General features: G+C 44.2%; 3 protein-coding genes across 5 annotated transcripts in view; 2 read left to right on the plus strand and 1 right to left on the minus strand.

The window, feature by feature from the left end:
- Positions 1–58: 58 nt before the first annotated feature.
- On the minus strand, positions 59–11,053 carry klhl20 (kelch-like family member 20). 2 transcript variants are annotated; one of them, XM_062527697.1, is made up of 13 exons: positions 10,922–11,053; positions 10,157–10,221; positions 8,050–8,416; positions 6,883–7,089; positions 5,706–5,864; positions 4,409–4,503; positions 3,824–3,939; positions 3,338–3,521; positions 2,971–3,114; positions 2,459–2,592; positions 2,022–2,230; positions 1,563–1,669; positions 59–1,422 (listed from the first exon to the last, which is right to left on the minus strand). In XM_062527697.1, exons 2-13 carry the CDS (start codon positions 10,177–10,179, stop codon positions 1,338–1,340), a joined length of 1,830 nt encoding a protein of 609 aa, XP_062383681.1. In that variant the 5' UTR covers positions 10,180–10,221; positions 10,922–11,053; the 3' UTR covers positions 59–1,337. The 2 variants fall into 2 exon arrangements, with proteins under 2 accessions (XP_062383681.1, XP_062383672.1); XM_062527688.1 differs by lacking the exon at positions 10,922–11,053 and adding an exon at positions 10,431–10,900.
- On the plus strand, positions 9,909–14,062 carry ankrd45 (ankyrin repeat domain 45). 2 transcript variants are annotated; one of them, XM_062527730.1, is made up of 6 exons: positions 9,909–9,979; positions 12,692–12,880; positions 13,018–13,185; positions 13,275–13,369; positions 13,486–13,624; positions 13,722–14,062. In XM_062527730.1, exons 1-6 carry the CDS (start codon positions 9,976–9,978, stop codon positions 13,751–13,753), a joined length of 627 nt encoding a protein of 208 aa, XP_062383714.1. In that variant the 5' UTR covers positions 9,909–9,975; the 3' UTR covers positions 13,754–14,062. The 2 variants fall into 2 exon arrangements, with proteins under 2 accessions (XP_062383714.1, XP_062383706.1); XM_062527722.1 differs by lacking the exon at positions 9,909–9,979 and having other exon boundaries at positions 12,611–12,880.
- Positions 14,063–14,585: 523 nt separating this feature from the next.
- The window catches only part of rasal2 (RAS protein activator like 2), a 59,723-nt gene continuing 47,574 nt past the window's right edge, over positions 14,586–26,734 (plus strand). Inside the window, exon 1 of the mRNA XM_062527758.1 lies at positions 14,586–15,640. Within this exon, the coding sequence (XP_062383742.1) occupies positions 15,466–15,640 (175 nt within the window). The 5' untranslated portion in view covers positions 14,586–15,465. The remainder of the gene's footprint in view (positions 15,641–26,734) is intronic.

Consider the following 26,734-nt stretch of genomic DNA (forward strand, 5'->3'; position numbering starts at 1 on the left):
TATACATTTTCCTTTGTTTCTCTGTTTGAATGGGGGGTTTTAAATGTAGTTTCAGACATGTGGAGTACTGGCTTTTTATTGTTCTTTTAATATTTCTTTGAAATAAATGGACAGTGCATTCAAAATGACCTTACTGGTGTTTATACTACTAGATTAAAAAAAAAAAAAAATCACTTCAAATTGCACAGTGACATCCATACCCACTAGATGGAACACACATTGCAAATCTTTAATAAGCCAAATGCATATTCATTGTTCATCAACACTTAATACCCTAAAACATCAGTGACATGTGCAAATGATAAAATGGAAACTGAGTTTAATGCATGTATGACAACATATTCAAACAGAAGAAGAAACCCTCAGTAACATGGGCCAATATCACTGAGAGAATCTGGCAGGCCCAGTAAGAAGTGAATATGAAATACATGTCATTCACCGATTCATTTTCCCATATATATTTCTAACATGTCTATACCTTCAAAACAAAACAACAAAAGGGGTTAAAGTGCATGGTCCAATTAATTTAGGTGTTCTTTCATATAAAAGTAAACAAGAGTGATTGTGTATGTGTGTGTCTAACTGATGTTTCTAAAAATATTCACCAACAGTATACCAGTATAACTTACTTTTTGCACAGCCTTTAAATTTTGCAAATTTAACTGCAAGGGTTGCACATTCAATTTAGCAATGCTTGGTGAACACCATGGTACCAGAACTGCAATCTACAGGTCACTGAATCTGAATGTCTCACTTGTCTAGGAAAAGATGCGGCTATAATAACCAGTCACAGTGCATCCAACTCAGATGAATTTTAAAATGGCTGAAGGAGTAGCTTATTTGCGAGGCCTGGGGACAGAGTGACATTGCCGTCGCGCAAGCCTCTCCACTGTCTCTTCAGCGAGAATTTGCCCCTTTTCAGTTTGGGGCGCACAGAGAAGCAGACGAGACTGCCTTCCGAGAAAGACTTGACCACTATCCTCTCAGACGCTTTCCCATGTACGTGTAACAGCAACAAATGTTCACCGGAAACGCTGCGAAGACGGTTGGACAACGACAGAACCTCAGCTCGCATACCATTGGTCCTTTAAGGAGGCCTCGAGCTGGTGTAGACTGATGCGTACGGGAGCGAAGGATGGGGCCGGATGCGCGCTCAACGAGCAGCTAAAACAGGACGACTCGCATGGCGGCGAGGGGGAGGGGACTCCTTGGCTTGCCATTGGAACGGCCAGAGATGTGTTTACAGTCTTGAGAGTCGTATTCTTTTGCATGATGCACAATGTCTGTATGGGAGGCACAAGCTATGGTGAGGCACCAGTGGAGTGGGCGTGGGAGTGTTACCATATATGGGATTCACAGTGAGTCATTTTGATAACACCAACTCCTCCTCCTAGTCTTCGGTAATTCATTCCGCCGTAAAGCCTGTCAGGAGAAAGTTTGTTGTGGTTTTATTTGAAGTTGGTATACATTTTTTTTATTTTTTTTTTTAAAGTGTTCCTTTTTTTAAGGAATAACAATGATTATGGCAAAACAACTACTACTAGTTCAGTAGAAAATCTTACCTCCATGTGTTAGCATCAGGATCATACACCTCTATTGTTTTCAGGTATGTCGTGCCATCAAAGCCACCGACGGCCATTAACTGCCCATTTACAACTGCTAGACCCACCTGCAAGAGCAAACAATTTGAAATGTGTTTTCTGCTACAAGGTTGTCATTTTGTTGTCAGCTAAATTAATCACCAACTATTTTTCCAGTTTGTCACTTTTTAAGGTACATTCCTCAAAATTCTGCAGTTGCAACTTCTTAAACTTAAATATGTTCTGGCCTATGAAGCTAAACTGAATACCTTTGGGGTGTGGACAAAAGTGGGTGTTTGAGGATGAAACACATTTTTCTTGAAAGCCCAAATCCTACACAATGTGAAAATGAATCACAGCTCCAATGTGCTAATGCCATCAGCTGGTTCGCTGAAAGACCACTGCACCAATCAGAATCACCACAAAACAACAGCTACACACCCCACTTCTCCGAGACGTCATGGCCACCACAGGAGACCACTGATTGGTTCTGGGGTTGTATCGCTCCGCGCTGCTCAGTTCTGTGGTGTCGTCCCGTCCGCCCACGGAGTAGATCATGTCCTGGTACACGGCGCAGCCTAGGTGCTTCCTCCTGGTGCCCATCGGGGCCACTGTGTGCCATCTGTTCTCCTGGGGGTTGTAGCGCTCCACTGCAGACCACACAAGAGTCAGTCAGAGGCAGGACATCACAGACAACATTACCATCACGTATTTAACAAGGATGTGTGCGGCATACTGGCCAGGATACAATTACAATGCAGGTTAAGAAGACCTGTCTGTGCACCTCTTATTAGTAACACCAGAAGCAAGATCCACAACTGGATCTTTTGTGTAAACCAAAGCACACGTGGAGTGAACAGCACAGAGCAGTTGAGTACCTGTATTGAGAGGGGACGTTCCGTCTGATCCCCCCACTGCGTACAGAAATCCCCCGAGCACAGCAACTGCCACACCTAGCCGCCGGGTGCTCATGGAAGCCACTCGTGTCCACTTATTCTCCTTGGGGTCATACCTGCAGCGATGGTGGAGACAGGACAGATATGAATCACACATATCACTGCATTCCATTTGGCCTTGGTGCCTCCAGGAAAGAAGTGCCAAGTGGTGAAGGCTGGCCATCTCTGAGGAGATACGGACAGGGAGACCTTTGCCTATAGCAGGATTTATAGTCATCAAAGCTGCCCTTATGCTTACGTTGTTGCTTGCTTGTTTGTACGTATGGGTCATGTGGGTAAGGCAAACAAGACGGGGGCTCTGCTAGACAGAGACTTGAATGCAGCGGACTTGCCACTTCAGAGAGTATCTAAATGACACACCGCGCAATCCTTCGATGAACCACACAGCAGATGGAGAAACCTCAGATTTAGTCTTTCAAGTTTGCCAAGCTCACCTCTCCACTATATTGAGACAAGAAACTCCGTCTTGACCTCCGACAGCGTACAAGTAGCCTCCCAGCACAGCCACGCCTACACTGGTTCTGCAAGTGCTGGTGGGGGCCACATCGCTACTCCACTGGTTGGTCTTGGGGTCATACCTGAAGACATGCACAAACGCCATCATACTTCAGTTTCTTGAAAAACTTCAACAGAACAGAACAACAGAAGGAGCAGACCATATGCTCCAAATCCCAAATGATGCACCACATGCGGTTCCCTTACAGACATGATACATTATTCATTATGAATCACTGGGCATTATTCCCACCATCTAGGGACATTTGAGCATGATTACTGGGTTATGGTTAAAAAGTAGCCCACCTCTCCACACTGTTTAGGTACGAGGAACCGTCATGGCCACCGACTGCATAGAGGAGGTCGTCCAGCACACTGACCCCGACCCCGCAGCGGCGCTTGCTCATGGACGCCACCATGCGCCACTCGTTGGTCTGCGGGTCGTAGCGCTCCACGCTGGAGATGGCGTCACCGCTGCACCAGCCCCCCACTGTGCAGCAAGCAGAGGAAGGGATGAGGTCAGCCCCATGAGTTATTGCCGGAAATTCACCAAAGAGCACACACATACACACACACACACACAAAAATCAATGCTTTTCTTTTTTCTTCCAGCTCTGAGGTGAATCAATACATACACACATACACATCTGAAGTAGTCCGTTTCAGTGCGGCCCGTATATCCCCAGGTTCAATAAAGATACACCTGACCAACATAAAGAGGTCCTTCTGTTGTCAGTCAGGGGCTATGATATGACAGGCTGCTGTGCACTGCACACCCTGACTTCTGCCTACCTGCAAACAGCACCTCCCCACACCGGATGGGTTTGCGGGGCCGAGTGCGAGGGCCTTGCATGAGGGGGCGCTCTTGAGGCAGGAGGAGGTAGTTCTTGGCTTCATCCACCAGATCTCTGAAGAAGGGGGGTAGAAAATGTCAATTAAAGGATACCTCTATACAAGACCAAAAACATGCACACGTATTACATGCGGTAAACCTTATTCTCATTGCCAGGCAAATATTCAAACTTAAAAATGAATATAAATATATTGCAATAATAACACAGCTATATTTTATAATATAAAACTTTATAGAAATATATAAAAGTAAGTGGTGTGACAACAACACTTAAAAAATTGTCCAATGTGTTACACACAGACTCATATGTTTGTATAAATATAGGGACACATTAGGGCTGTTAACAACCTGTCAACCAAGTGCAAAATGGAAGTCATGGCAATTACTAGCTGTCAAAAGCTCAAGAGATAATAACGACATGGTATTAATAGAATGGCTGGATGAAAACCCTCAAGTCTCTGGCCCCTGGAGTCTGTGGTCAGGGAGCAACGTGGAGCTACAGCAGGAGTCATGGCAAAACCCACCTGCACTCCTCATCACTCTTAATGAGGGGGTCTGACCCCACAGTGCCCACCAGGAACTTTGGACTAAGGAGCGGAAGACGAACATGCTGGAGCACCTGTTGCCACGGAGAGAGAAAAGCCTTGAGAAATGTGTTGTCTTGGCAACGTCACGGTTCATCTTACATACTCATAATTCACGTTAGAATGGAAAACAATCCAAAAGCAAATGCTCTGTTCTTAGGATTAAATTAATTAATATCTACAGCATAGACCCCGAAGCCGCCACCACGCGCCGCCATTTGCGCCATTTAGAATTTCAGCCGCCGCCAGCCAATAATTCTGTAAGCCAAATTGAGCCGCCATCTGATAAACTTTGGCTGAGCCAAACTTAGACTTGGACTTGTTGCATCTAAAAACAATTATATCAATTATACAATTCACATACTATAATAATACAATTATATCACAATTATAAAATAAACGATACACAAGGTTTTCCCACTGGATTCACCGTATCAGTCTTGTGCTCGTTGCTACGATACACAGGACTCAGTGAGTTGACAGCCAATTAAAGGTCCACGTTCTCGGCAATGTTTTTGCTTTCTCGCGCTGAGATGAAATGGGGGAAAGAAGCCAACGGTAGCCTTATTTTGATCTCGCTTTTCATATACTTTCCTAATTCCTACAAAGTTCTACTCGGACTTGAAAATCTTCAGGGCCCGGTTGCACAAACATCAAAACCAAAGATTGATGATATGAAACGTATTCTGGAGCGGACAGATTTAAACTGCAGCATTTCACCATCTCCAGAAATTGCTGCGCTAGTTCACAATGCATGCTTCAGTCTACATTGAAGTGAAATGTGCAGAGCTTTGTTAAAAATGATATAATAACATTGTGTATTGAGATCTAGCACAACATAGGCATCTGTAGGCATGAAGAGGCAACTTAAGCCATTATCAGCCATTAAAAATTTGGCGGCTGCAGCAGCCATTTAGGTTTTGGCTGAGCCGGCTAGCCAGCCAATAACTTCATCAGCCAGCCGTTATTCTCAAAACAAATGGCTTCGGGGTCTACTACAGCATGTGTATGCCAAATATAACAAATATGTATAACTGATATGAGCTACATCTTTGAGAAGAACTGCAGGGATGTGAGTTAATCTATTATGCCACTATATTTTATTGACCGTTTCTGTGATTAAATCTGAAATTTATACTCCACATACTCACTGCATACTACAAAGACATAGTGTATACCGACTATGAGAGACAGGTGTGTGTGTGTGTATGTGCGTGTGTGTGTGTGTGTGTGTGACCTGTGGCAGCTGAGGTCGACGCTCCTGGATGCTGTATTTGACCCAGGCCATCACCGCATTGAACACCTGCTCCTCACTCCGAACATTCAGCTCATCACTGGAGATGATGTCTATGAGCTGATTGGCTGGGAGTAACATGAACTCTTCACTCTCCATGACCTGGCACAAGGAAGGTAGGTGTGTACACACACACAAACACACATTTTTCAGAACAGCTTTTGGCTCAGGATAGCAATAGGTACTAAGCCAGAATCAAAGAGGGAAAAAACACAAAGAGCTCTGTGCCACACACTTGTACACTGCACTGCACACACAATAAACAAAGAAAGGAAAAGACCAAAGCAAGACTAGCCTTCCCTCTCTCAAGAGTATTCACTGGCCAGGGATTTGGAGAGACTTTTCAACTTCTCACAGAAAGCCAATTCCAGCAATTTACAACATGCCATTTTCATCCAAACTGTACGACAATAAAGGCGCCTACCCCATAACCACACCAAACGCATTGAAATTCCTCTTGTTGCTCACTCGATCTACTTAATATGCCTGAAACATTTTAATTCTCTTCTCAATTAAAAGAAGGACACTTCCTTTATGTTTTGAAGTGCAAACTCACTGCGCGCGCACACACACACACACACCAAAGTTCCGGTAATTAAAACTCAGGGGAGAGAACTTAACACTGGTGGGGAGTCAGATTTAGCTCTCTTCCTTGGGGTAAAAATAACGAGGAGCTGCAGTGTCACCAAGGAAACCCGAGAGGCGTTGCTACTGCTAATGCTAGCGAGAGCAGACACCCTGGATTCTGACGGGATCATCTTTATAGCCTGGAAGTGGGGCTAAAATTGGCGGCAGGCAGCAACACACATCCGCGCGAGGGAACACAGAGGGCTTGGTTCTTAACGAACCCAAAGTCACCACAGCACTTTGGCTGGTCTGATATCTGTTGCCTTTCAACTAGCTTTGAGGGAGGCAGAGCGGCATACCATCTGAATAAAAGCACGAGAAAGGCAAAACAACGGGGAAAACAAGTGGGAAAGGCTACACAAAATAGATGACAAGGACTGCTCATAATGAGAGAGAATAGGCGAGACATACATAGAAACAAGAGTTCAGTGGGTGACAGAGGCTTGTCTGTGTGTGTGTTTGTGTGCGCGTGTGATTGACAAACAGGCGTCACCTCTTGGAAGTTGTGCTGGGTGAACTTGTCGGCGATGCGCAGCAGCTCGCGGCAGGAGTGCGTGTCGGCGAAGGCGCGGATGCCCAGGCAGTTGGAGGGGTCCAGCTGCCGCTTCAGGAACTCGCAGCACGCCTCCTGGATCTCGGCCAGCTGCAGCAGACAAGCGGCCGGCAACAGGGTCTGGACATTCCCCTCCTCCACCGTCACCTGAACGTCACAGCACAGAACATCAACCAACGACCACACACCTGGACTCCCACTCAGCATGCAGACACTTACAAACATATTAAGAATGCACGATACTGGATTTCTGTCGATATATGACGTGCCGATATTTTCAAACTCAATATCTGCTGACAACACAATTCCTAAGCCGTTATCTGCCGATAGCGATGTCGTACCGATAATATCATGCATCCCTACAACACATGTTCACATGTTAAACAGGCGCGCGCGCGCACACACACACACACACACACACACGCACACACAGCTTATTTGGGTGAGTGAATAGATGGATGGAGAGAGAGAGAAAAGGGGAGAGACAGTGACTAACAAGAGAGACAGGACATGTGGGACTGAACAGCCGTCAAAACAAGCAGCGTATGGTACCCTCTCCAAATAAACACTCAAACAAGCATAATGCTTGGCTCTCGCATTTCCGCTGTGATTGTAAATATGGCAGCTTGCCTGTTTGCAAATTAAATAAGAGGAGACAGTGGCCAGACATGCAGAAACATGTTCTTCAGCTACGCTAAATACAATAAATAGTCTCATAAAACACATCTATTATGTTTTACTGTTCCACTACTTAACATGTCATCATTTCTATTTTGGGTACAGTGGTTGAGAACATTTTACAGTGTGTGTCATAGCAACACTAAAATAAAACAGCCACAGACATAACTCAAAAGTTACTTTCCCTGGTATCAAATGACTTTCATACAGTCATTGGTAAAGCAAGTCAAATACTCTTTTTAAAACTGTAACTAATTCCTAATTATCAGTAACTCCCACAACACTAATGAGTAGTGCTGCTTGTGTTCTACATCCAGGACTAATCAATAACAGCATCAAATCTACAACAAAAAGACTCTTACTGACTTCCTTGTAGCACAGACGGAAAACAGAGAACGCCAAAAACTGAGAAATGGCACCGAGTCGCACCTGTGAGGTGTACGCAAAATCAATGAGCAGCTCCATGGCGCGCTCGTCGATGTCTCGGATCACCACCTCCGTCTGCCTGCTCTCGGCCAGCTCCCCTGTGAACATGGCCCGGAAGTAGGGGCTGCAGGCCGACAGGATGACCCGGTGCGCGTAGATCTTCTTCGCTCCAACCACCAGCACGACATCGCACAGCTCCCGGTGCTTGCGTAGCAGGTTGATGACCTCCAGTGTCTGACGGGGGTGCTTGTCGGACACATAGGGCATCCGCGCAGGCTGGGGGACCCCCTCTGGAAGTTTGTTGGGGTCACCAAGGGTGCAGCGGCTGGTGATGTCCATTCCGGTGTTATCTGGGCGTGCACTGGTACCCCTGGGTGGGAGAGAGAAGGGTGACGGTTTTCAACAAGTGTCTGTGTACATGTCAAAACTATGTAGGCATTCACCAATCTGATGACAAAGAAAAAACAGCATTTATGCTCCCTGTTAACACATTTTCTTTTAAAGGGACACTTCACCGATTAGCATTAAGCTTTGTATCTTTAGAAAACCAGTCATGTTTTTGAATGGTCGTGCATCATTCCCTCAGTTTGCTTTGAGATGGGAGGAATACGGATTTCAATGTTGGACTTCCTGCTTTCAATGATGTAAAAATCATCATTTTACATCATTGAAAGCAGGAAGTCCTATTCATGGGTTTCATTGATATCCGTATTTCCGAGAGAGAGAGAGGCTGGAAAGAGAGAGAAGTGTACAGGACAGAAAAAACAATCCTCGACTTCTTCCTGAGACCAGTCACAGAGAAAATAGCAATATGTTGGTACCAGTCTGTCATTAGTAAGCTTCTGCACTCTGGTAAAAGAGGGCGGGGGAGTGACATTCTGTCAGCTTGTTCAGTGTTTCAAACATTCAAACATTCAGTCAATCACATCTCTCGCCTCTTTTTAGCACTGGATATTGGAATAGATTTCGACCAAATTACTGTGGCTGTTTGATCAGCATAATAACTGTCTATTAATATATATTTAGATAAATATGCCAAAATGTATCTGTAAAATAACACCCCTTATACATTAATTCGAAATCCAAATTCGCCGGCAGATCAGGCAGGGTTCACCCAGCCTACTAACTACCTGCAATGCCCATCAAGACCAAGCATGTCTTAGGCCTCACACATTTTGAGGTATGCCAAGCTCAAAAAAGAAAGGAAAAGCTATTTAAAACCTACCTTACACTGACCAGATTGAGAAAGATTCTTGAAAGATTGTAGTTTTTTAACTATTGCCCCTCATTCAAGCTTTATTCAGAAGACTACAATCTTTCAAGAATCCTACCCAAATCTTGTCAGTGTAAGGTAGGCTTAACATGCTTATAGCATAATTTCAAAGGTCATGTTTAGCTGTATAGACTCCATTAAACCCAGAGGTGGAAAAGTCCAGCTTCAGAAAGTAAAAGTCCTACTACCACATATCTGTGCCAACCATTCACTTAAACCAGCTGACTCTAATTAGCACAAGTCTTCAGCCAGCTAGAGCAGCTAATTGATGAGATCACCTGTGTTAAGTGCACAGGTAGAACCAATACATGATTGGATTTTTACTTTCTGAAGCTGGAGTTTTCCACCTATGATTAAAACTGTGAAACATGTAATTTACTCTTTACCGGTAACACCTGAAATACAAATAGATACTCCCAGTGAGAAACACATTATAACGATGTGATGGATCGAACAACATAAAAGATAACATATTCAACTGATTTGATTCAGCTCTGCAAGCCACCAATGGTTCTCCATTTCTGATACCATACCGCACCGCACAGTAACATCTAATCCAAACACGTAGCCATACACCTATCTGAATGGCTGAATTCAAGATTTTGTGAAGTCGGTGCAACTACACATCAGGACTAAAGGTTGAACCTTTACAACAAATGGGTATTTCACCATTCACTGAATCAGATTTGATGCTTTACTACACGGAGCATTTATTACTTAGTTCATTATAAGAATATCAAAAGAACAAGAACAATCGTTCAAACGTGTGAATAATGTAGATAAAGATAATGAGATAATGTAGATAAAAAATATCTGAAATCCTAATATCATACTAACCTGCGCATTGGCTTTCCGTCCATGCACAGAAAAAATAACCCTTCGTGGTTCACCTTTCTGCTAACCTGTAATACAAATAAACATTACGTAAGATGAAATCTAATGTTCCATAGGTAATTATTGTGAAGACAGAATCTGAAACATGTTAATGCATGCAATCCTGAATTAATTACTGAGAAGAAAAAAACAATCTCTCCCTATCTTTAACTGGAAATGCTTTCAGCAAACGTAAACATTAAACCAGTGTTGTAACCACAATATGATGTGCACTTACACACGACATTGAATTAAAAGTGCAGCAGCTAACGTGACAGTGTTGATAAGTTTTCAGATCTCTTCACACAAGTGCCAACACCTAATCTGACGTTACCAGTTATCTGGTCGCATTTCATGCTAACGTTAACTGTCACTGCTTACGTTGTAGAGCCAACTACGCCTGTTAGCTACGAGTACGCCGACAGAAAGAGGATAACATACCTAACTAAATTGCTAATCGACTTCACTTTATTCCTGGCCGTCAACTCGGTTTGATCTCGACCTAAATAACACTTAACGGCGCAATACATATATCACTAACGTCATCAAGGCTACCTGCTAACTAGCTAACTAGCTAGATTCCACAAGTAGGCTATCCGTAGAAGTGGCTTCAAAATAGCCTGCCAGCTAGCTCACTATCCCAGTTCTGTGTTGACAGTGGTTTCCTTTTACATTATATACACGTGATTAAAATGTCGACCAAATCAAACGTAAAAGAACAATCGATACCTCATATATCCATTAAAATGATAAAACATCCGAGTTTACTTGGCAAATGGTGGGATTTCAGAGGTAAAACCGAAAAGGGCTATTTGATTCCGTCTGTAAACCCAGACAGGATGTGCATAAAAAACGCAGTCCCCGGCTTAACAATTGCCGCCGCTCCTTAGTTCCGCTAGAGTCTTGTGGTCTAGCATGTTAGCAGGCCTGTCGATACATTATCTGAGATAATTTACACTGAAACACTGTATCGATCTGTCTTGCCATATTGGATACTGCCTAAATAGTTGCCTAATGACAGTAATTCCTTAAGTGCAGCCTACGCCAAACACATTCGAAACTGGATTGTGTTCCCTGGACGTCACCTGCTAGACAGAGAACAGTCTGAGTCTGGTTGCTTTATAACCTATCTTTTACTTTCTATGTTAAACTATCTTTTACTTTCTATGTTTATAACTGATCTGGTTTTAATCAGTCGAATATGAGCCCTCTTCACAGAGGGGTCTAACCAGGCCTGGGTCTACACCAGAGGAGGCTTCTATAAGACTACAGGTGAAGCAGTGCTTCACCAAAAAAAAAGTAAACATAAAAAATAAAAAAAAACCTTACAATAATCCCATTTTCACTGTTTTGAAACAGAAAGACAGTCATTAAGACGAGTTGTTTTCCTGAATTCAATTCTGTGAGTGACAACAGCGCCATCCCCACACCCGCGGTGAAACAGACAATTGCAGTGAATCAGACGATTTTCTTGCTTCACTACCATCGATATCTTTTCCCATTGACTTCAATGTAAATCGAGTGAAACCCCCCGCGGCTCGTGGATTTTTCCCGTTTCAATGGATCCTTATGGCAGATAAGTCCCACCCGTGAAGCAGTGACCGATAGGGTAGAATTTTGCACTTCCGTCACTTGAATATGATTGACACAATACTCTGGCCAGTCAACGCCTTCATAAGGCAACTATCGTTAACTGACTTTGACAGCGACGATTTAGGAGAGCTTCATAATCAGCAATAACAACACATAATTTGTTGAACAGTCATTTCATAAGACATATCTTTATTTTTCCGTGTAGATGAGGATTTTGTTACTTAGGGTTAGTGAATATCTTTTTTGTTTCCTAATATAATTTGTTTAGCAAGAGCCCTTACAAGCTAGGAGGGTATTGCTAGGAGGGTAGCTAGCTTCGTTTCCAGTCATAATATGAGGACAAATTACGAGTGGAAGCAGAGGGCAGACCAAAGCTTTCTGTGGAAATTACACAGCTCGTTGATGCTACGGTAAGGAGACATTTCAATTGTAGAATGTGAGGAAGAACCGTGAGTAAGGCTGAACGATATACCGTTATGTAAGGGATAATCAACGACGCGCCGTGCGTCTATAGGAAAATAATGCACGTTCGAAGTGGTAATAAGGTCCCGACGCTGCAACCGCTTCGGTCGACGGGGTTTGCTCTGGGTTTGCTTCACCAAAATTTTTGATGACCAGCCGCCACTGGTCTACACTCTCTACTCAATTTCAATCTCTAAGACAATGTCCCTGGCCTGCTGTGTTCTGCCAGAATCATACATTTTATTTTACTTCCGTCTTGACTGTACGCAACCAGAGCCAGAGACTGTTCTTTTCTTGGGAATGTGGCGGACACGGTGCACTAAACTTGTAACAACTGGTATCTATGGAGACGTAAGCAAACAAACACGACCTCAACCCTCCAACTTGCGAAAATGCTATCTAGAGGTAACTGTGTTGGTTCTGTTTACCAATTTGCATTGGCAGGTGACGTCCTGGGAATACAGTCTATTCTGGAAAATGAGAGTGCCTCTAATGAGGAACGATCCAATTTGTTATGGGAAGAGGATGACATCGGCAGAAATGCCTTGTTTGCTGCGAGTATGCTGGGACGAAGCAATGTCGTTCGTGAACTTGTAAAACACGGTGCTGATGTGAATACATGGACCGTCAGGGGTAGGCACTTAAAGTTTTTACACATAGGCGTAGGTCAATTAGGTATTTAATTGATTCTATATGACATTCCTATTCTTGAATTTGCCCTTGGGGATCAATAAAGTATAGATCTATCTATCTGATCTGTGTTTGTCCAGGTTATTCTCCATTGCACTACTCTGCCCTTTGGGGTCAACTCGATACCCTAAAAACTTTGGTGGAACTTGGTGCCGACATTCAAGCTATAAACTTCCGTGGGGAACGGGCAAAGGAGGTTGCATCTCGCTATTCAAAAACGGATTGTGCTGACTATCTTTCCTGGGCTGGTATGGGGAGATTAAATTTCAAACATCAGAGAGCCGTGTTCAAGTGGTTCCACATCGCACAGGTTTAACATTTATTGCATCCCCCTCAGAGGCCAAGCAGAGGTTGCAGTCATATGTTACAATGGTTCGAGAAACCCTAGCAGATCCAGAGAGAATTCAAGGGAAACTGAACAAGGAGGATAAGGTAACTCTACCACTACTGATTACTCTGACATTCTTCTCCTCCTCTTTGTTATTGTGGTTGCATTGTTGCTGCCCACCTAGATGCTACATCACAGCCTACATCTTATATTATTTTAGAATATCTGTAATAACACATGCACAGCAAAGTCAGATTGGATCCTGAATTCCAAAAACCCGACGACTCAAGACTTCTATGAACAGAGAAAACATATCGAAGATGTCCTTTCTCCCATCTTGGCCAAGTTAACGCCTCAAGGTAATACAGCTTAATGATAACCCACCCAGTTAAAGCACTAAAGTAATAGTTTTATATGCCTTGCCAAATTATGATACACCTGTCATTTTTTTTACAGCTGATGCAACTTCCAAAGTGAATAAGCAGTAATGAAAATGTGGATAATTAAAGGTTGATTTTCACAAAGTATTCTGCTATAAACTTGAACCTTCCTCACAAAAGTATTTCAAATTTTAACCAGTAGGTGTCTCAGGGGTGTCGTGTTTTTGAAAGAAATGCCCAGTGAGCCTGATGGATTTCTGATATTGGCCTATTATTTTAATTCTTAATATGCTCCTTTAAAATATTTGTTTAAAATATTGTTTTTAAGGTTTGGTTGAGGGTAAGGTATAGATTAAATGTTGTTTTCTACTACATGGTTGGTGTTAGCTAGCTACCTACATAAGCTGATTTTCCTGAAATGCTGTCTCCAGTTTGCATAGTAAAAACAAGTTTTATTCCATAATAAGTTGATGTCACCTGTTATAATCACCCTTCTATGTCAAAGGATACTCTTATACAAACAATATGGCCAATGGAATTTACACAGTGCAAATAGTGTCTTATGTTAAACTTAAATTCCTTTTTTATTATGTATATTTCCATCAAGTTCCCATATGTAACCTAAATACTAGGCCTGCACACAAAACTCCTAGGTCTTGCCACCTCATTGTGCGTTTTTGTGATTTAGGTTAATTGGAATTCAAGCCTATTTCTTTGGGTAAAATAAACAAAATAATATTAAGAAAAATATTCTCAATTTTAAGACAGAACGAAATGTATGGGACTATTGAAAGGAATGACCAACAATTAGCCTAGAAGTGGCCGTGTGAATCGAACTACTCGGATATCCTCTCGTCTTCCCTGACTCCCTTGAATCGAGACTGGCAAAGGCATGTGATTGAGGTGGAAACTGGTCTGGATTTTTAAATGAGAAGGGGCTGCTGTGCTGACCCCGCCGTCGGAGCTGGTAACACCAGTCGTTCAAGACACCAAGAGGAATTTGAAAATTCAACAATGGACTTATTACAGGAACTATAACAGCAGTTTTTCGTCCAGGCAGCTAGGCTGAAAACTTCTGTCATTGATTTGGATAGCTGTAGAGTGCCGACGACGTTGAGTCTATTGTGCAGTTGTCGCTAACGTTAGATTTCGCTAAGGCGGTGGAGTCATCGGCAATGTATTGGAGCCACTGCCCACAGCTAACATTAGCGTTAGTAACTATTAGTTAGCAGTAAAACAGGACAGTACTCAAATAACTTTACCTCTTAGTACGTCCGTATTCTGTTAGATATATTTGTACGTTCAGAACAGTAACGTTAATGGTAAACGAAACGTTATTTTCAATGCCTTCCCAGTGGGAGAACATCTGGGTGCAGTGAGGAATATGCAGTTACATTACCTTTACCTAGCCAACAAGTTATTTAGCGAACCATCTAACTGGGGAAGTTGTGGTTAATGTACAGTGTTGTCAATGTGACGATACTGATTACTTTAGGAATCCAGTTGAACCCAAAGAATCTTTCGTAGGGAGTTTAACACGTGTGCATCCTGGATAGATTTTGGATTCTAGCGTAAGGAGTCGGACTAAACAAAGAAGATGGGACATCCATTTATTGAAACAATTATTGATTTGGACAGTTGTTAAGTTTTTTTTATTGAAACAGTGTTTTAGATCTTCACAAGTGCGAAGAAGGTGTTTTGAATTGAACGAATATTTCGATTTCTGACACCGGTGCAACACTACCCTACGTTACAACACTGCCAGCAGAGGCTTTATTTTTCCTTTATTTTCTCACCGAAACGTCGTGGACTTTCTGGACATGGACTCCCTATCAGTACCTGGGATTTACCGTGGAGGTATATCTATTATGGAGACTGATTCGACCGCAGGCGACGTGGACAGTATTCATGGGGGAATGGTGTCTTTGGACCCTGTACTTGACGGCATTTTGATGGATTCATTTTGCCAGCAACAAGGCTGGATGCGCGTATACGGTAAGCAGCATTTCATTGTTATGTGTCCAGCTGCTGTATTTCTGACTGGATGAATGAGTTAAACGCAATGGGCGCTCGGGTTGAAAGGTCAGCGGCAATTCGCACCAAGCACATCCATCAAAGCAAATGTAATGGAAATACATTATAAACACTGTAAGATGGATTTAATAGCACTGCAGCTACATTTGATCTTGCATTCCATTATACGACACCTCTTTGCTGATTTTAATGCAATGTTTCGTAAAGAGAAGAGATCTGCCACGCCAGCATATGCCATTGGTAAATTATACCTTAGACCTGAAGTCCTTCCACAGCTGTAAGTGTAAGCTTTCTTGAGCTAACGGGATTCTGTTTTCAGTCCCTTCTAACAATACAACAGAAAGGTATTTCGAAGTTTCTGCATCATTGGTGGCAGATACTTTTCCCTGCTGTGCACTTTCCATGTCCGTCAACAGACTTGATACGTCAAGTGAAGCACTCTCCTTATTACATTACCGGTTAGTGATGATGTCCACTCAACATTATTTCCCCATTTCTACATAGCTGCCATCCTGATCTCAGCAAAACTGCGGGTGCAACTTAAGAGATCAGAGTTACTCAGGCGCCCCAACAATTCAGTTAGAATTGACCAACACATGCTGGTCAATAACGCCTCGTGGAATACAGCATGTGTTGTTTCATGTTGAGACTTCTTCACAGTGTATATTGGATGTTTGCACAAGATGAACAAACAGGTGTGAGCCATTGACTGTAAAAGGTGTGAACAGGAGCATATTAGAAGCTATCACATTGACTAATTGTGGTTCATTGTTGTAGGCCATGATGGATCAGTTTTAATTTATCATCTCATCATAAGTGTTCATTCATTTTAGCCAATTTATAATGCTTAAGGAACTGTAGCCTACATCAGTTCCTAGAAATAGGCTCATACAAGAAGTCCCATTAAGGGTCGTTCCACCTCAATTCAACGGATTTTAGAGAAAATTTCTGCTTGACCATCTCAGATTTGCTTCAAACTTTTACCATCTAAAGAGTAACCATTTAAACTAAATTAGCCAAAATATTAGATCGGTATACCTAATACATCCAGAGAAAAACATTTTTGAACATGGTACCCCCCTTCTGATTTTTGGCACATTGGCGCCCTCATCTAAATCTGCAGCAAAGTTCAGATGTCATTATCTCAAAAAGTGTTCAAGATAAAGACTTCAAATGTTCTGTGAATAATGATTGCTACCTATAGATTCCACATATTCATTCGTAAGTCGTATGTGTTGACATTGACTGTGTTTCAATCTTGTGAAATCAGAAGAAAAATTGCAGATTTCTTTCTCACCCCCACATTGGGTGCCCCATTACACAATTTGTAAACAAAATGTTTGGCAAATGGTTATGTCTCTCTACAGAAGTGTTTAAGCTGTCTTTGAAAAAGTAATGAAGAGGTGTCTATATTGCTTTTTTGTTGGAAGTATTGTAACACAAAACTGAAAAACAATCAATTTGGATAATATTGTATCTCCCCATTACAGAGGTATGACAAGCTATACCAATGAATTGAACACATCTCCAGAAAGAGTATGGAATGGGCTTTCAGACTGTGAAATTTCAAGATGGTATTATGGCTATGGTTATTGAAATGTTATTTTTGAAATATTGGTCTACTATAACAACACATTGCTGATATCCATGAACAGTGACATCTAGTGGCATTAAATAGTGACAGCAGCAATTTATTTCGGAAATACAGGAAATATTTTATTAGTTCATCACTCAGCAAGTAAATGAAAATATAAATGTTTAACAGTATGAGACATAAACATCTGATACTTAGGAATAAGACAAGGATTATGAAATCATTAAATAATAGCACAAAAAAGCAACGCTAATTGTTGTAATAGACCAATATTAAAAAAATGTTTTTTAATAACTGCAGCCATAATACCATCTTGAAATTTCACAGTCTGAAAGCCCATTTCATACTCTTTCTGGAGATGTGTTCAATTCATTGGTATAGCGTGTCATACCTCTGTAATGGGGAGAAACAATATCATCCAAATTGATTATTTTTCAGTTTTGTGTTACAATGCTTCCAACAAAAAAGCAATATAGACACCTCTTAATTACTTTTTCAAAGACAGCTTAAACACTTCTGTAGAGAGACATAACCATTTGTCAAACATTTTGTTTACAAATTGTGTAATGGAGCACCCAATGTGGGGGTTGAAAAAAAATCTGCCATTTTTCTTCTGATTTCACAAGATTGAAACACAGTCAGTATCAATACATACGGCCTACGAATGAATATGTGGAATCTATAGGTAGCAATCATTATTCCCAGAAAATTTGAAGTCTTTAGCTTGAACACTTTTTGAGATAATGACATCTGAACGTTGCTGCAGATTTAGATGAGGGCGCCAATGTGCCAAAAATCAGAAGGGGGGTACCATGTTCAAAAACGTTTTTCTCTGGATGTATTAGGTATACCAATCTAATATTTTGGCTAAGTCAGTTTAAATGGTTACTCTTCAGGTGGTAAATTTTTTAAGGAAATCTGAGATGGTCAAGCAGAAGGCATTTGTTGAATTGAGGTGGAATGACCCTTAAGTCTTCCCATTAAGATAACAAGTAGGCTGATCAATGCTTTAAAGTAGTGATCGGTGCTTTATGACCGACTGCTATAGTGTCTGTAATTCGGATGATTGCCAAAATGTTTGGAGAAAAGGTTAAGCATATCCAGGAGTGCTTTAGAATTTATGAACATCTACCTGTAACAATCAAGTAGGCCTATGAAACATGTCTTGTGATCTTTATATAGCCACTCTATATTGGTGAGGACTGTTGTCATGGCAGCCTGTAATAATTTCTCCAGTTAGTCTAAGGCAAAGTCTAGTACTTATGCCTGAATACTTGGAGCCTGGTTATAGTTTTGCCTTGTCTTGGTCAGAGTAGCTTCTTCACTCAGAGAATTTTCAGAGCACCGAGAATGAAGTTGCTTTGCATGGTTAACTGTCTCCAGTACTTCCCCGCCATGTTTACAAATTTGAGTCTTGTTGCGTTCTGAAGGTGGCAACAAGCTCTTACTGGCCTGCCTTTCAGGAGCGAGATGAGGATGAGCGAGGGATGAGTCATGCCTGATGGGACCTCTTTTCTTCGCCCCTCTCTCTCGCTCTCTCGCTCTCTCTGGCTCTCTGCACTGCATGGTCCAGCAGCATGCCAAAATCAGATACCAGAGGGGCTCCCACACCATGAGTAAAGACTCTGTCATCATGCTGCGTTCCCTCAGCAGTGCTCAGGCCAAGGCAGGAGGAGACCTCTGGACTGAGGTGAGGGGGCGTTCTCCCGGTGAAACGCGCAGCCCCCACATCTCACATGGGCTCTTCGTCTATTTTTCCGCGCATGACATCAGGTTCTTATGGGAGTTCTATCGTGACTATTTCCAGTTATGACTTGGGTCATTTCATGGGAAAGTGACCTGCAAGGGGGAGAGGTTGGAGACCCTGTTGTCTTTAATGGCCACACATTTTTTTGATTCGCTGTTTGGGTTCACATGAGTGTGTTTATTTGAAAAAGAAGGGGCGATGTTGATTGCCCAACCAATGTTGTGTCACTGCCTAAAAGCAGAGAGTGACTAGCCAGTCTGTCTGGGAGACTTTATGATGAAATGTTTGTGTTTGTTTGAGAGTTGAAATCCCTCCCCCACCCGCCGGATCTGATGCCTGTCCTTATCACCGTAAGCAGCACAGGGCCAGAAACAGGTTGTGGGTAGAGGAGGAGAGCGCTTGTCTTTTGTGAACTGATGTATTTTTGGAGGTGGTTGTGTGGGTGGGTGCTGCTCTATTGTAAATCACTTAAGTCAGCTCCTTGGCATGCTGAATGGCACTGCTCTGTCTGCCTGGTTTTGGGTGTGGGCCGGTTTTGACAGCACGTCTCGGGGGTTTCGGTCAAAACACGAGCCCTCCCTCACATCCCTCCTCTGGCTCTGAGGGTGGATAACCGGCTCAAGCTGCCAGCGCTCTGCTTCTGAGCTGTTTGCTTGTCTGTGGCATGTTGTTTCGTGGTGGTGGTGGCGGCGTTGCTCACAAGACGAGAGTGTTGGAGGTTTTGTAAGGCGGGGGTGGGTGAGGGAGGGTGCTCTGCTGGGGGATAGCATAGCCATGGGGGAGTGCTGGCTGGAGAGGCAGCCGTGAATGGCGGGATTGTGTCGGTAGACAGCTCTAGCCCTGTCTCAGGATGTGTGACCCCCCCCCTTCCCCTCCCCCTTCCACTCTCTACCCTTCCTCCCTCCCTCGTGCCTCCCCCTGCTCGCTGCACTGCCGGACGGCGGAACAGCTATTGTGATGTAAGCAGACCAATCGGAGGATGACCTCAGTGGCCAGGATTCTGAATTCCAGAACAGCAGGCACCAGTCGGTTCGTCACTGCGTTCCAGGGCTAAAATAACTCTGTTCGGACGCCGGGCCTGCCGGCACTCCTGCACGCCACGCTGCCGCCCGGCATAGCCATTCTTCACAGGACTGACGTAAAAACAACAAAGCCCAAAGATCTGCCGTTGGTCCTCACCGTTACGGAATCGTTATGCCATTCCTTTTAAAGCCGTTTAGGAAGGATCAGCATTTTAGAAATATCAACAATTTGTCATAATCCATGTCAACAATAGGCTGTAGTCTAGACTTGTGAAACTAAAATGCAGTTAGTCCAGTTTCAGAAGGACCTATGCAGGCAAGTCCTCATGCAGTGTCTCTGTCTCTATTAAGAGATGCTCCATAAAGCGGGCGTGACATTTGGGGTGGCAGAAGTTTCCCCTAGTGGCTTCAAAGACCGGTTGTCATGGATGCACTTGAAAAGGCTCTCCGGGTCATCGGAGAAGCGCAGCTGAGGCCAGTTTTCACGGATTCACTGGGACTTCCAATTAGATTTGTTTGCAGACCTTTACAGTCTAAAATCAATTACTGATTCATTTCAACAGGAATGACCTCAAAGTCCATGTCCATAACTGAAATTGCCTTTTTAATCCCCAGATTTGCAAAGCATTTATGACTCATATGGATTAGGAAGCGTACCTATATTCTATGAGTGCCACTGCCTGGTTAATGCGATTGGACCTTATGATGGAGTGCATTAGTCAGAGACAAGCTGTTGTGTCTAAGCTCATTAAACTTTATTTAGAAAAGGGAAGATGGAAAGGTTTTATTCTTGCGTGCTTCCCCTTTGGGCAGTCATTACCTTCTAAGGCTCTTGTAGAAAAACGCACAAGCTTTCTATTTGATGAAGGTACGACATCCAAATGTCATTTGAAGTTAAGATGAGTTAACCCTCTCTGATTGTCTGTTTCATATGATTTTATGAACACAATAGGAAACAAAGGATACATTTCTTAAGAAGAGAATTATGAAATTATCTATCATTGTTGTGCCAAAGAATCAGTTGTTTTTAACAACTCTATATTACACCTTTTTTAGAGCTCCTGTGGTTTTGGTTGATGGTATTGTAGCCTACTTCCTGCACAAGCCAGTAGTTCCTAGGTGAGGACTTGAGCTCAGCAATCTGAGTCAGTCTGAGCTAGCGGGAGAGTGAGAGCGAGCGAATGGAATCAATTAAACAGAAAGCCTCTGCAGTCACAAGCACTTCACATGCTCCACTTCCTGTTAACTGGGTGCTCCCTTCTCACAGGCCAGGATCAAACATATTTTGTCTTTAAAAATGCAGAGCGTGTGAAAGCAGGTACCTCGTCCTCAGCAAACACTGTTTTGTGGAAACATCAGACATGTCGCAGGATCCTTTTAATTGTGCGTCGCTGCTGTCAGCCTGGTGACTCTGTCATTGTTTGTTGTCGTGTTTCCCAGCAAACCAGAGAAGCTATCTGGGCACTCTTCACCCCCCCCCCCCCCCCCCCCCCCCACACACACACACACCTATCCCCCACCCTTTCCTGTTTTGAATGCTGTTGCTGGTCTGTCTTGGATGATGCATCTTCTTCCTGCGTTCTTCCCAGAGGGTTATTTGTTTTAAGAGTTGGATTAAGGTGTCACGGAATTACAGGCGCTGCAAGATGTTTGCTAGAATCAGAGGTAAAGCCGCTTTTTAAGCTTTAATCAAGCTCTGACTACCTTCAGAAACAATGCATCAGCCCTCCCTCGCACGTACAGCATGTGGGTAAGATATGGCCACTGTGTATTTCCACTGTAAGCACTTTACAAACCCCGTGGCTCGAATGCGCCTCGAGCAAAGGCTCGCTTACAGGCAGACACAGATGCCTCGCCAGCTTCCCTTACCGTGGGCAGATGCCTGTGGTTTCCAGTTGCATCCTATTGATTTGAATGCATTAAGAGCAACAGCATACCTTTTCCGGCCCCCCCGGACTTTTAATGAATCTGCCAAGGCCACCCCCTGTTGCCCCCCCCCCCCTCCACCTCCACCCGAATGCCTTGGGGCAGCAGCTTCTGCACTGAACAGTGTCAGATTAATAGGTCTAATTGGCTCAGCCATGATGGTAGTGCCTCAGGTCAAACGACTGCCTCGTGTCCAATCGAGGGATTTGTGTATTGGTCTTAATGACTCTCAATGGTGCTGCTGGTGATTTGCATGAGTGCGTTATTAATTAACACTCAAGGCAGACGGGTCCGCCAGCATCCGTCACGCCTGGGCCCGACGGCTCCACTCTGGGATGTGATTTGCGGCTCAGCGTTGCGGCGTGGGTGTGGCGTTACCATGGAGGCTGGCGAGCAGCTCGTCAGGCGGCTCTCGAAGGCTCACCTGCTGTAAGCCTGAAGCTCAACATATGGTGTAGCTGTGGAGAGACGAGGAAAAGAGGACGGGTCCCCCCCTCTCAACCACAGTTCTATCTCTCTCTCACTCTCTCTCTCTGTCTATCTCTATCTCTATCTCTCTCTGTGGTTACGGAAATGCAGGTGGAGGGAATGCGGAAATATGGAGGGATCCATGACCGGATCCACAGATGAGCCTCTCAGCACTTTCGTTTGAACAGTCCACGCTGTTTTGATTCATAACTCTGCTCATATTGTGTGGCATCAGTAAAAAATCCCCCCTCTCCTTTTAAATAATATAGCACACAAGTCGTCTGTCTGGCGCTTACTGGGCGGACAGTAATTTTCCACCTGCCTGGTTTGATTCTCCATCACCACTCTGAACAAAGATGGCAGAATCAAAGGCGAGAGGGCGGAAGAGACAGCCAGAGCCAACCGATCGGGGTTTCACATTTCACCGGCACATGTGACGGCGCAGACATTTAATCGCTGTAGACAGGAAGAGGAACCTCACTCTGGGTCCGAGGACATGAGTGCCCCAATTGGATGGACTTCTTTTCATTTTTGTCAGTCCAACTCAGCGTTGTGAGAACAAACAGCTGTCTGATGTGTGTGTGTGTGAGTCACTTTGACCGACCATGTCTAAGAACATCCAAGGAGGCCGTTGTCCTGTTGTGGTTTGGGAATATGGGGCACATTTTTTCAATTCACTGGCGTTTCTGCTTTGCTGCCTGGACAGGGTTCAGCGAAAGGTCTACATAGCGTCTCACGCAAGCACACACACTCCCTCACTTTACCTCTTCTCGTCAAACGTGCTTGCATAAGCACACACACACACTCTCCCTCGCTCTCTCTCTTTCTCTTTCTCCACACAAATGTAACATCAAATACAGTGAGTCAGTTCTCCTGTCTAGTTCTTGAGAAGGCATTGCAGGAATTTCAGGTGGAGATACGAGGCACAACAAAAATCCCAACCCTGCAGTCTCAGTCAGGAAGACTGCATTTGGCCTGCCATTCGTGTGTGTGTGTCTGTGTGTGTCTCTGTGTGTGTGTGTCTCTGTGTGTGTGTGTGTGTGTGTGTGTGTCTCTGTGTGTGTGTGTGTGTGTGTGTGTCTGTGTCAGTGCCTGAACATATCCTTTGGCAATGCGAGGGCCCTGAATAGTGGCTTTGGTAATGCACCTTTGGATTCCTCCAATGTGTTGCCAAGTAACCACAGGGTTACTATAACTACGATCTTGCAGGTTGGAGTTGGTCATGCAGGAGACGAGTGCTGTCCCTCCACCCTTGTATTGTTCTCCAGCTTTTCATATGATAGGAAAGAAGACAAAAGGCTGTTGGATGCTGGCCATCTTCAGCTTAAATTTAGTAGCAAGGGCCCACCTCATCCTCCATGGGAGTCCTTTGCTGTTATTGTCGAGTTGTCTCTCCGGAGTCCTGCACATAACTGTCACGCGCCGCCAAACCGAGGAACTAATTCTCACTGTGAACGAGTGATGCCAAGAGGCCGACTCTTAAGTGTGTGGAGATTGAGAGGTTGTTGAACCGAAGGTAATTTATCAGCTCATGTAATTATACCATAATTCACATGTAATGTGCCTTTATATCTCTTCCCTGGCGATGGTGCTGTTTGTTCTGGCAGTATATTGTTTGGACGCGGAATACTTGATAATCTTTTGAAATCAAGCATCATTCCCTAGAAATGCGCTTGGCGGCTGCCAAGAGAGATGAGTGCAAGGCAGAGGCTTATGGAATCCTACTGGAGGTCCAAATGTGTGTGCATCTGTCTGTGTATTTTTGTGTGTGTGTGTGTGTGTGTGTGTATGTGTGTATTTATGTGTGTGTGTGTGTGTGTGCGTATTTGTGTGTGTGCGTGTGTGTGTATGTGTATATTTATGTGTGTGTGTGTGTGTGTGTGTGTGTGTGCGTGTGTGTGTGTGCGTATTTGTGTGTGTGCGTGTGTGTGTGCGTGTACTAACCAGCATGCTACAGTGCCAACCCTGCTGCCTGAGGTGATTTGGCACCGCTGGAAAGCACCGCTTGATTATTTGATTGAGGAGTGCTAAATGGGGCCAGGCGATTGGCTGCCTTGAGAACGCCGGGCTTTCAAGAACGTCACTGGACGAAGACTGTGGGAACGACTCGCGTCTTTACCAGCCAATAAACCACGAAGCTTCCCTCCGCAGAGCAGAGCAGCCGGGTGGAGCCAGCAGCATGATTGTTAATATCTAAGTGATGTATTAGGGCCTCGGCCTTTGAATGGCAAATTATTTATTGATATGGCGCCTCGATATTCGAGCGCTTATGTGTTTCTGAGCCTCGCTGACGCATTTGCTATCGCCCTGCTCCCCAGGGACGGCTCGGCTGTTTAATTTTTTACTGCTCATTTGACCTTGCAGTTATGTGGTGCACGCTCGAGCTATAAAACACGACTTTATCATTAAATGTGGCGTGTGTGGGGCGGGGGTTTACGTGTGTGTGTGCACATGTATGATGCCCAATGACGTCATTCGGTTGGTGGCCAGTGACGGTGCGCGAGACCCTCCACATCCATCCTCTTCCTCGCCGTGTCTGACCTTCATCAGCTCCACAGGGCACCACGTCCTTTTCCCCCGACGGCAGCGAGGCATTATTGTTTGCACGTCGATGTTTATTTACTCCTGAAGGTAAAGGGATGGTTCACCATGGTGCGGAGCCAAGATGGGCCCGTTCCTCGCTCCCTCTTGCCTACCTATTTCCTCACTGCTGCTGCTGCTGCAGATTCTAACCAGTCATACCAAACGCCCATGGGCCATGACAAAGCGCGTGCATTCCGACCTGTGTTTTTTTCGCTGCTCCATTTCACTGGCGCGTTTTTTTTATTTTTTATGTGGTTCTTGCAAACCTCACAACCTCACAACACACACAATAGGAAGGCGGGCTGTGGAAGGAGGGGGAAATGGAAAGTTTCTGGCAACCCTCCTCCTCCCCCCACCCACTCACAGCAGTGAGACACCGCGCTACGGTGTGCCGGGGTTGGCAGGATTTCCCCTCCTCAGAACCAAAACAAGAACACTAACCTGCGTCCGCTTTTAAAAATAAGCCTCACTCGTCTATTTCAGGGCATGGGTGGAGTAAGGCGTCATCATGGGGGGTGATGGGGTGCACTGTCTAGTTGGTGTGGATGCTAAATTAGAAGAAGTACATAGACAATAGATGTCCCATCATGTCTCCCATTCAGTACGTGTCCATTCCATGAAGCTCACCTTGATGGTTCAGATATATTGACTCCATCAAGGTCTCTTAAGTATTATTAATAGAATTGTATAAAACTGCTATGATAGTCTAAATGTAGTCTAGCTTACAGTCTACTTGATATTGAGGAGTTTCTAATTTTCTTATTTAGATCTCAAATCTATACTGAAAGTTTCGAGAGCAGTAATGTCTATATAGCATAATGTCAATATATTGATACAGCACTATCAGAAATGCAAATTAAATAGTTTTTAACTGAACATTTCCTCCCTGTGTAGTAAGCCATCCCAGTGACTGCAAAGCATGTCTTTGTGAATGGGACCACCAGTGGAGCTCCCAAGGCCCACCAGTCCTGGTTTGCATGCCATTCTGAGGTGACATTCAGTGCAGAGGCCTTGGTCCCTTCTCCCTCCTGATTCTCCTCCACTGATTTATGATGGCTTTTTATAGCCAGGTGCTATTTTTAGGAGGCCCTTCAGTGTGTGTGTGTGTGTGTGTGTGCGCGCACCATGCACCCGTACCACTTAACTTAGAAGAGGAAGAAGAAGAAAGGAAAGAAAGACAAAGTGGCATACGGCGCTGCCAGGGGCCTCCTGTCATATTTCCTGTGCCCCAAAGTGGAGACAGTGTGTCCCGATCTAGATCTACGTCATACTGAGAAGGAGGAAAACGGGGGTGGTGAAGGATAGAAGGAAGGAAGGGAGTGAGAGAGAGAGAGAGAGACTTTGTGTGTGTTTGTTTGTGTGTGTGTGTGTACGTGTGTGTGTGTGTGTGTGTGTGTGTGTGTGTGTGTGTATATGTGTGTGTGTGTGTGTGTGTGTGTGTGTGTGTGTGTGTGTTTGTGTGCACAGGGGAAGAAATGTGGGAAGACAACATGAGAAAAAAAAGCCCCTGTTGTCTCTCATTGTCACTTGTTTCCATGAGAAGCGATGTGCCCATATTTACCCTCTCCAGGCGCTCGCTACAGTCAGCAGCTCCCGTCCCACACACCCGCAGACCCACGTGGCCCCAGTGCGCCAGCTCATGGGAACGGCTGAGCCGCTCTCACCTTCGCTCCTCTTATTATCAACTGCGCCGATAGCGTTGTTGTTGTTGTCAC

The sequence above is a fragment of the Sardina pilchardus genome, chromosome 2 (genome assembly GCF_963854185.1).
Source record: "Sardina pilchardus chromosome 2, fSarPil1.1, whole genome shotgun sequence".
NCBI lineage: Eukaryota > Metazoa > Chordata > Actinopteri > Clupeiformes > Clupeidae > Sardina > Sardina pilchardus.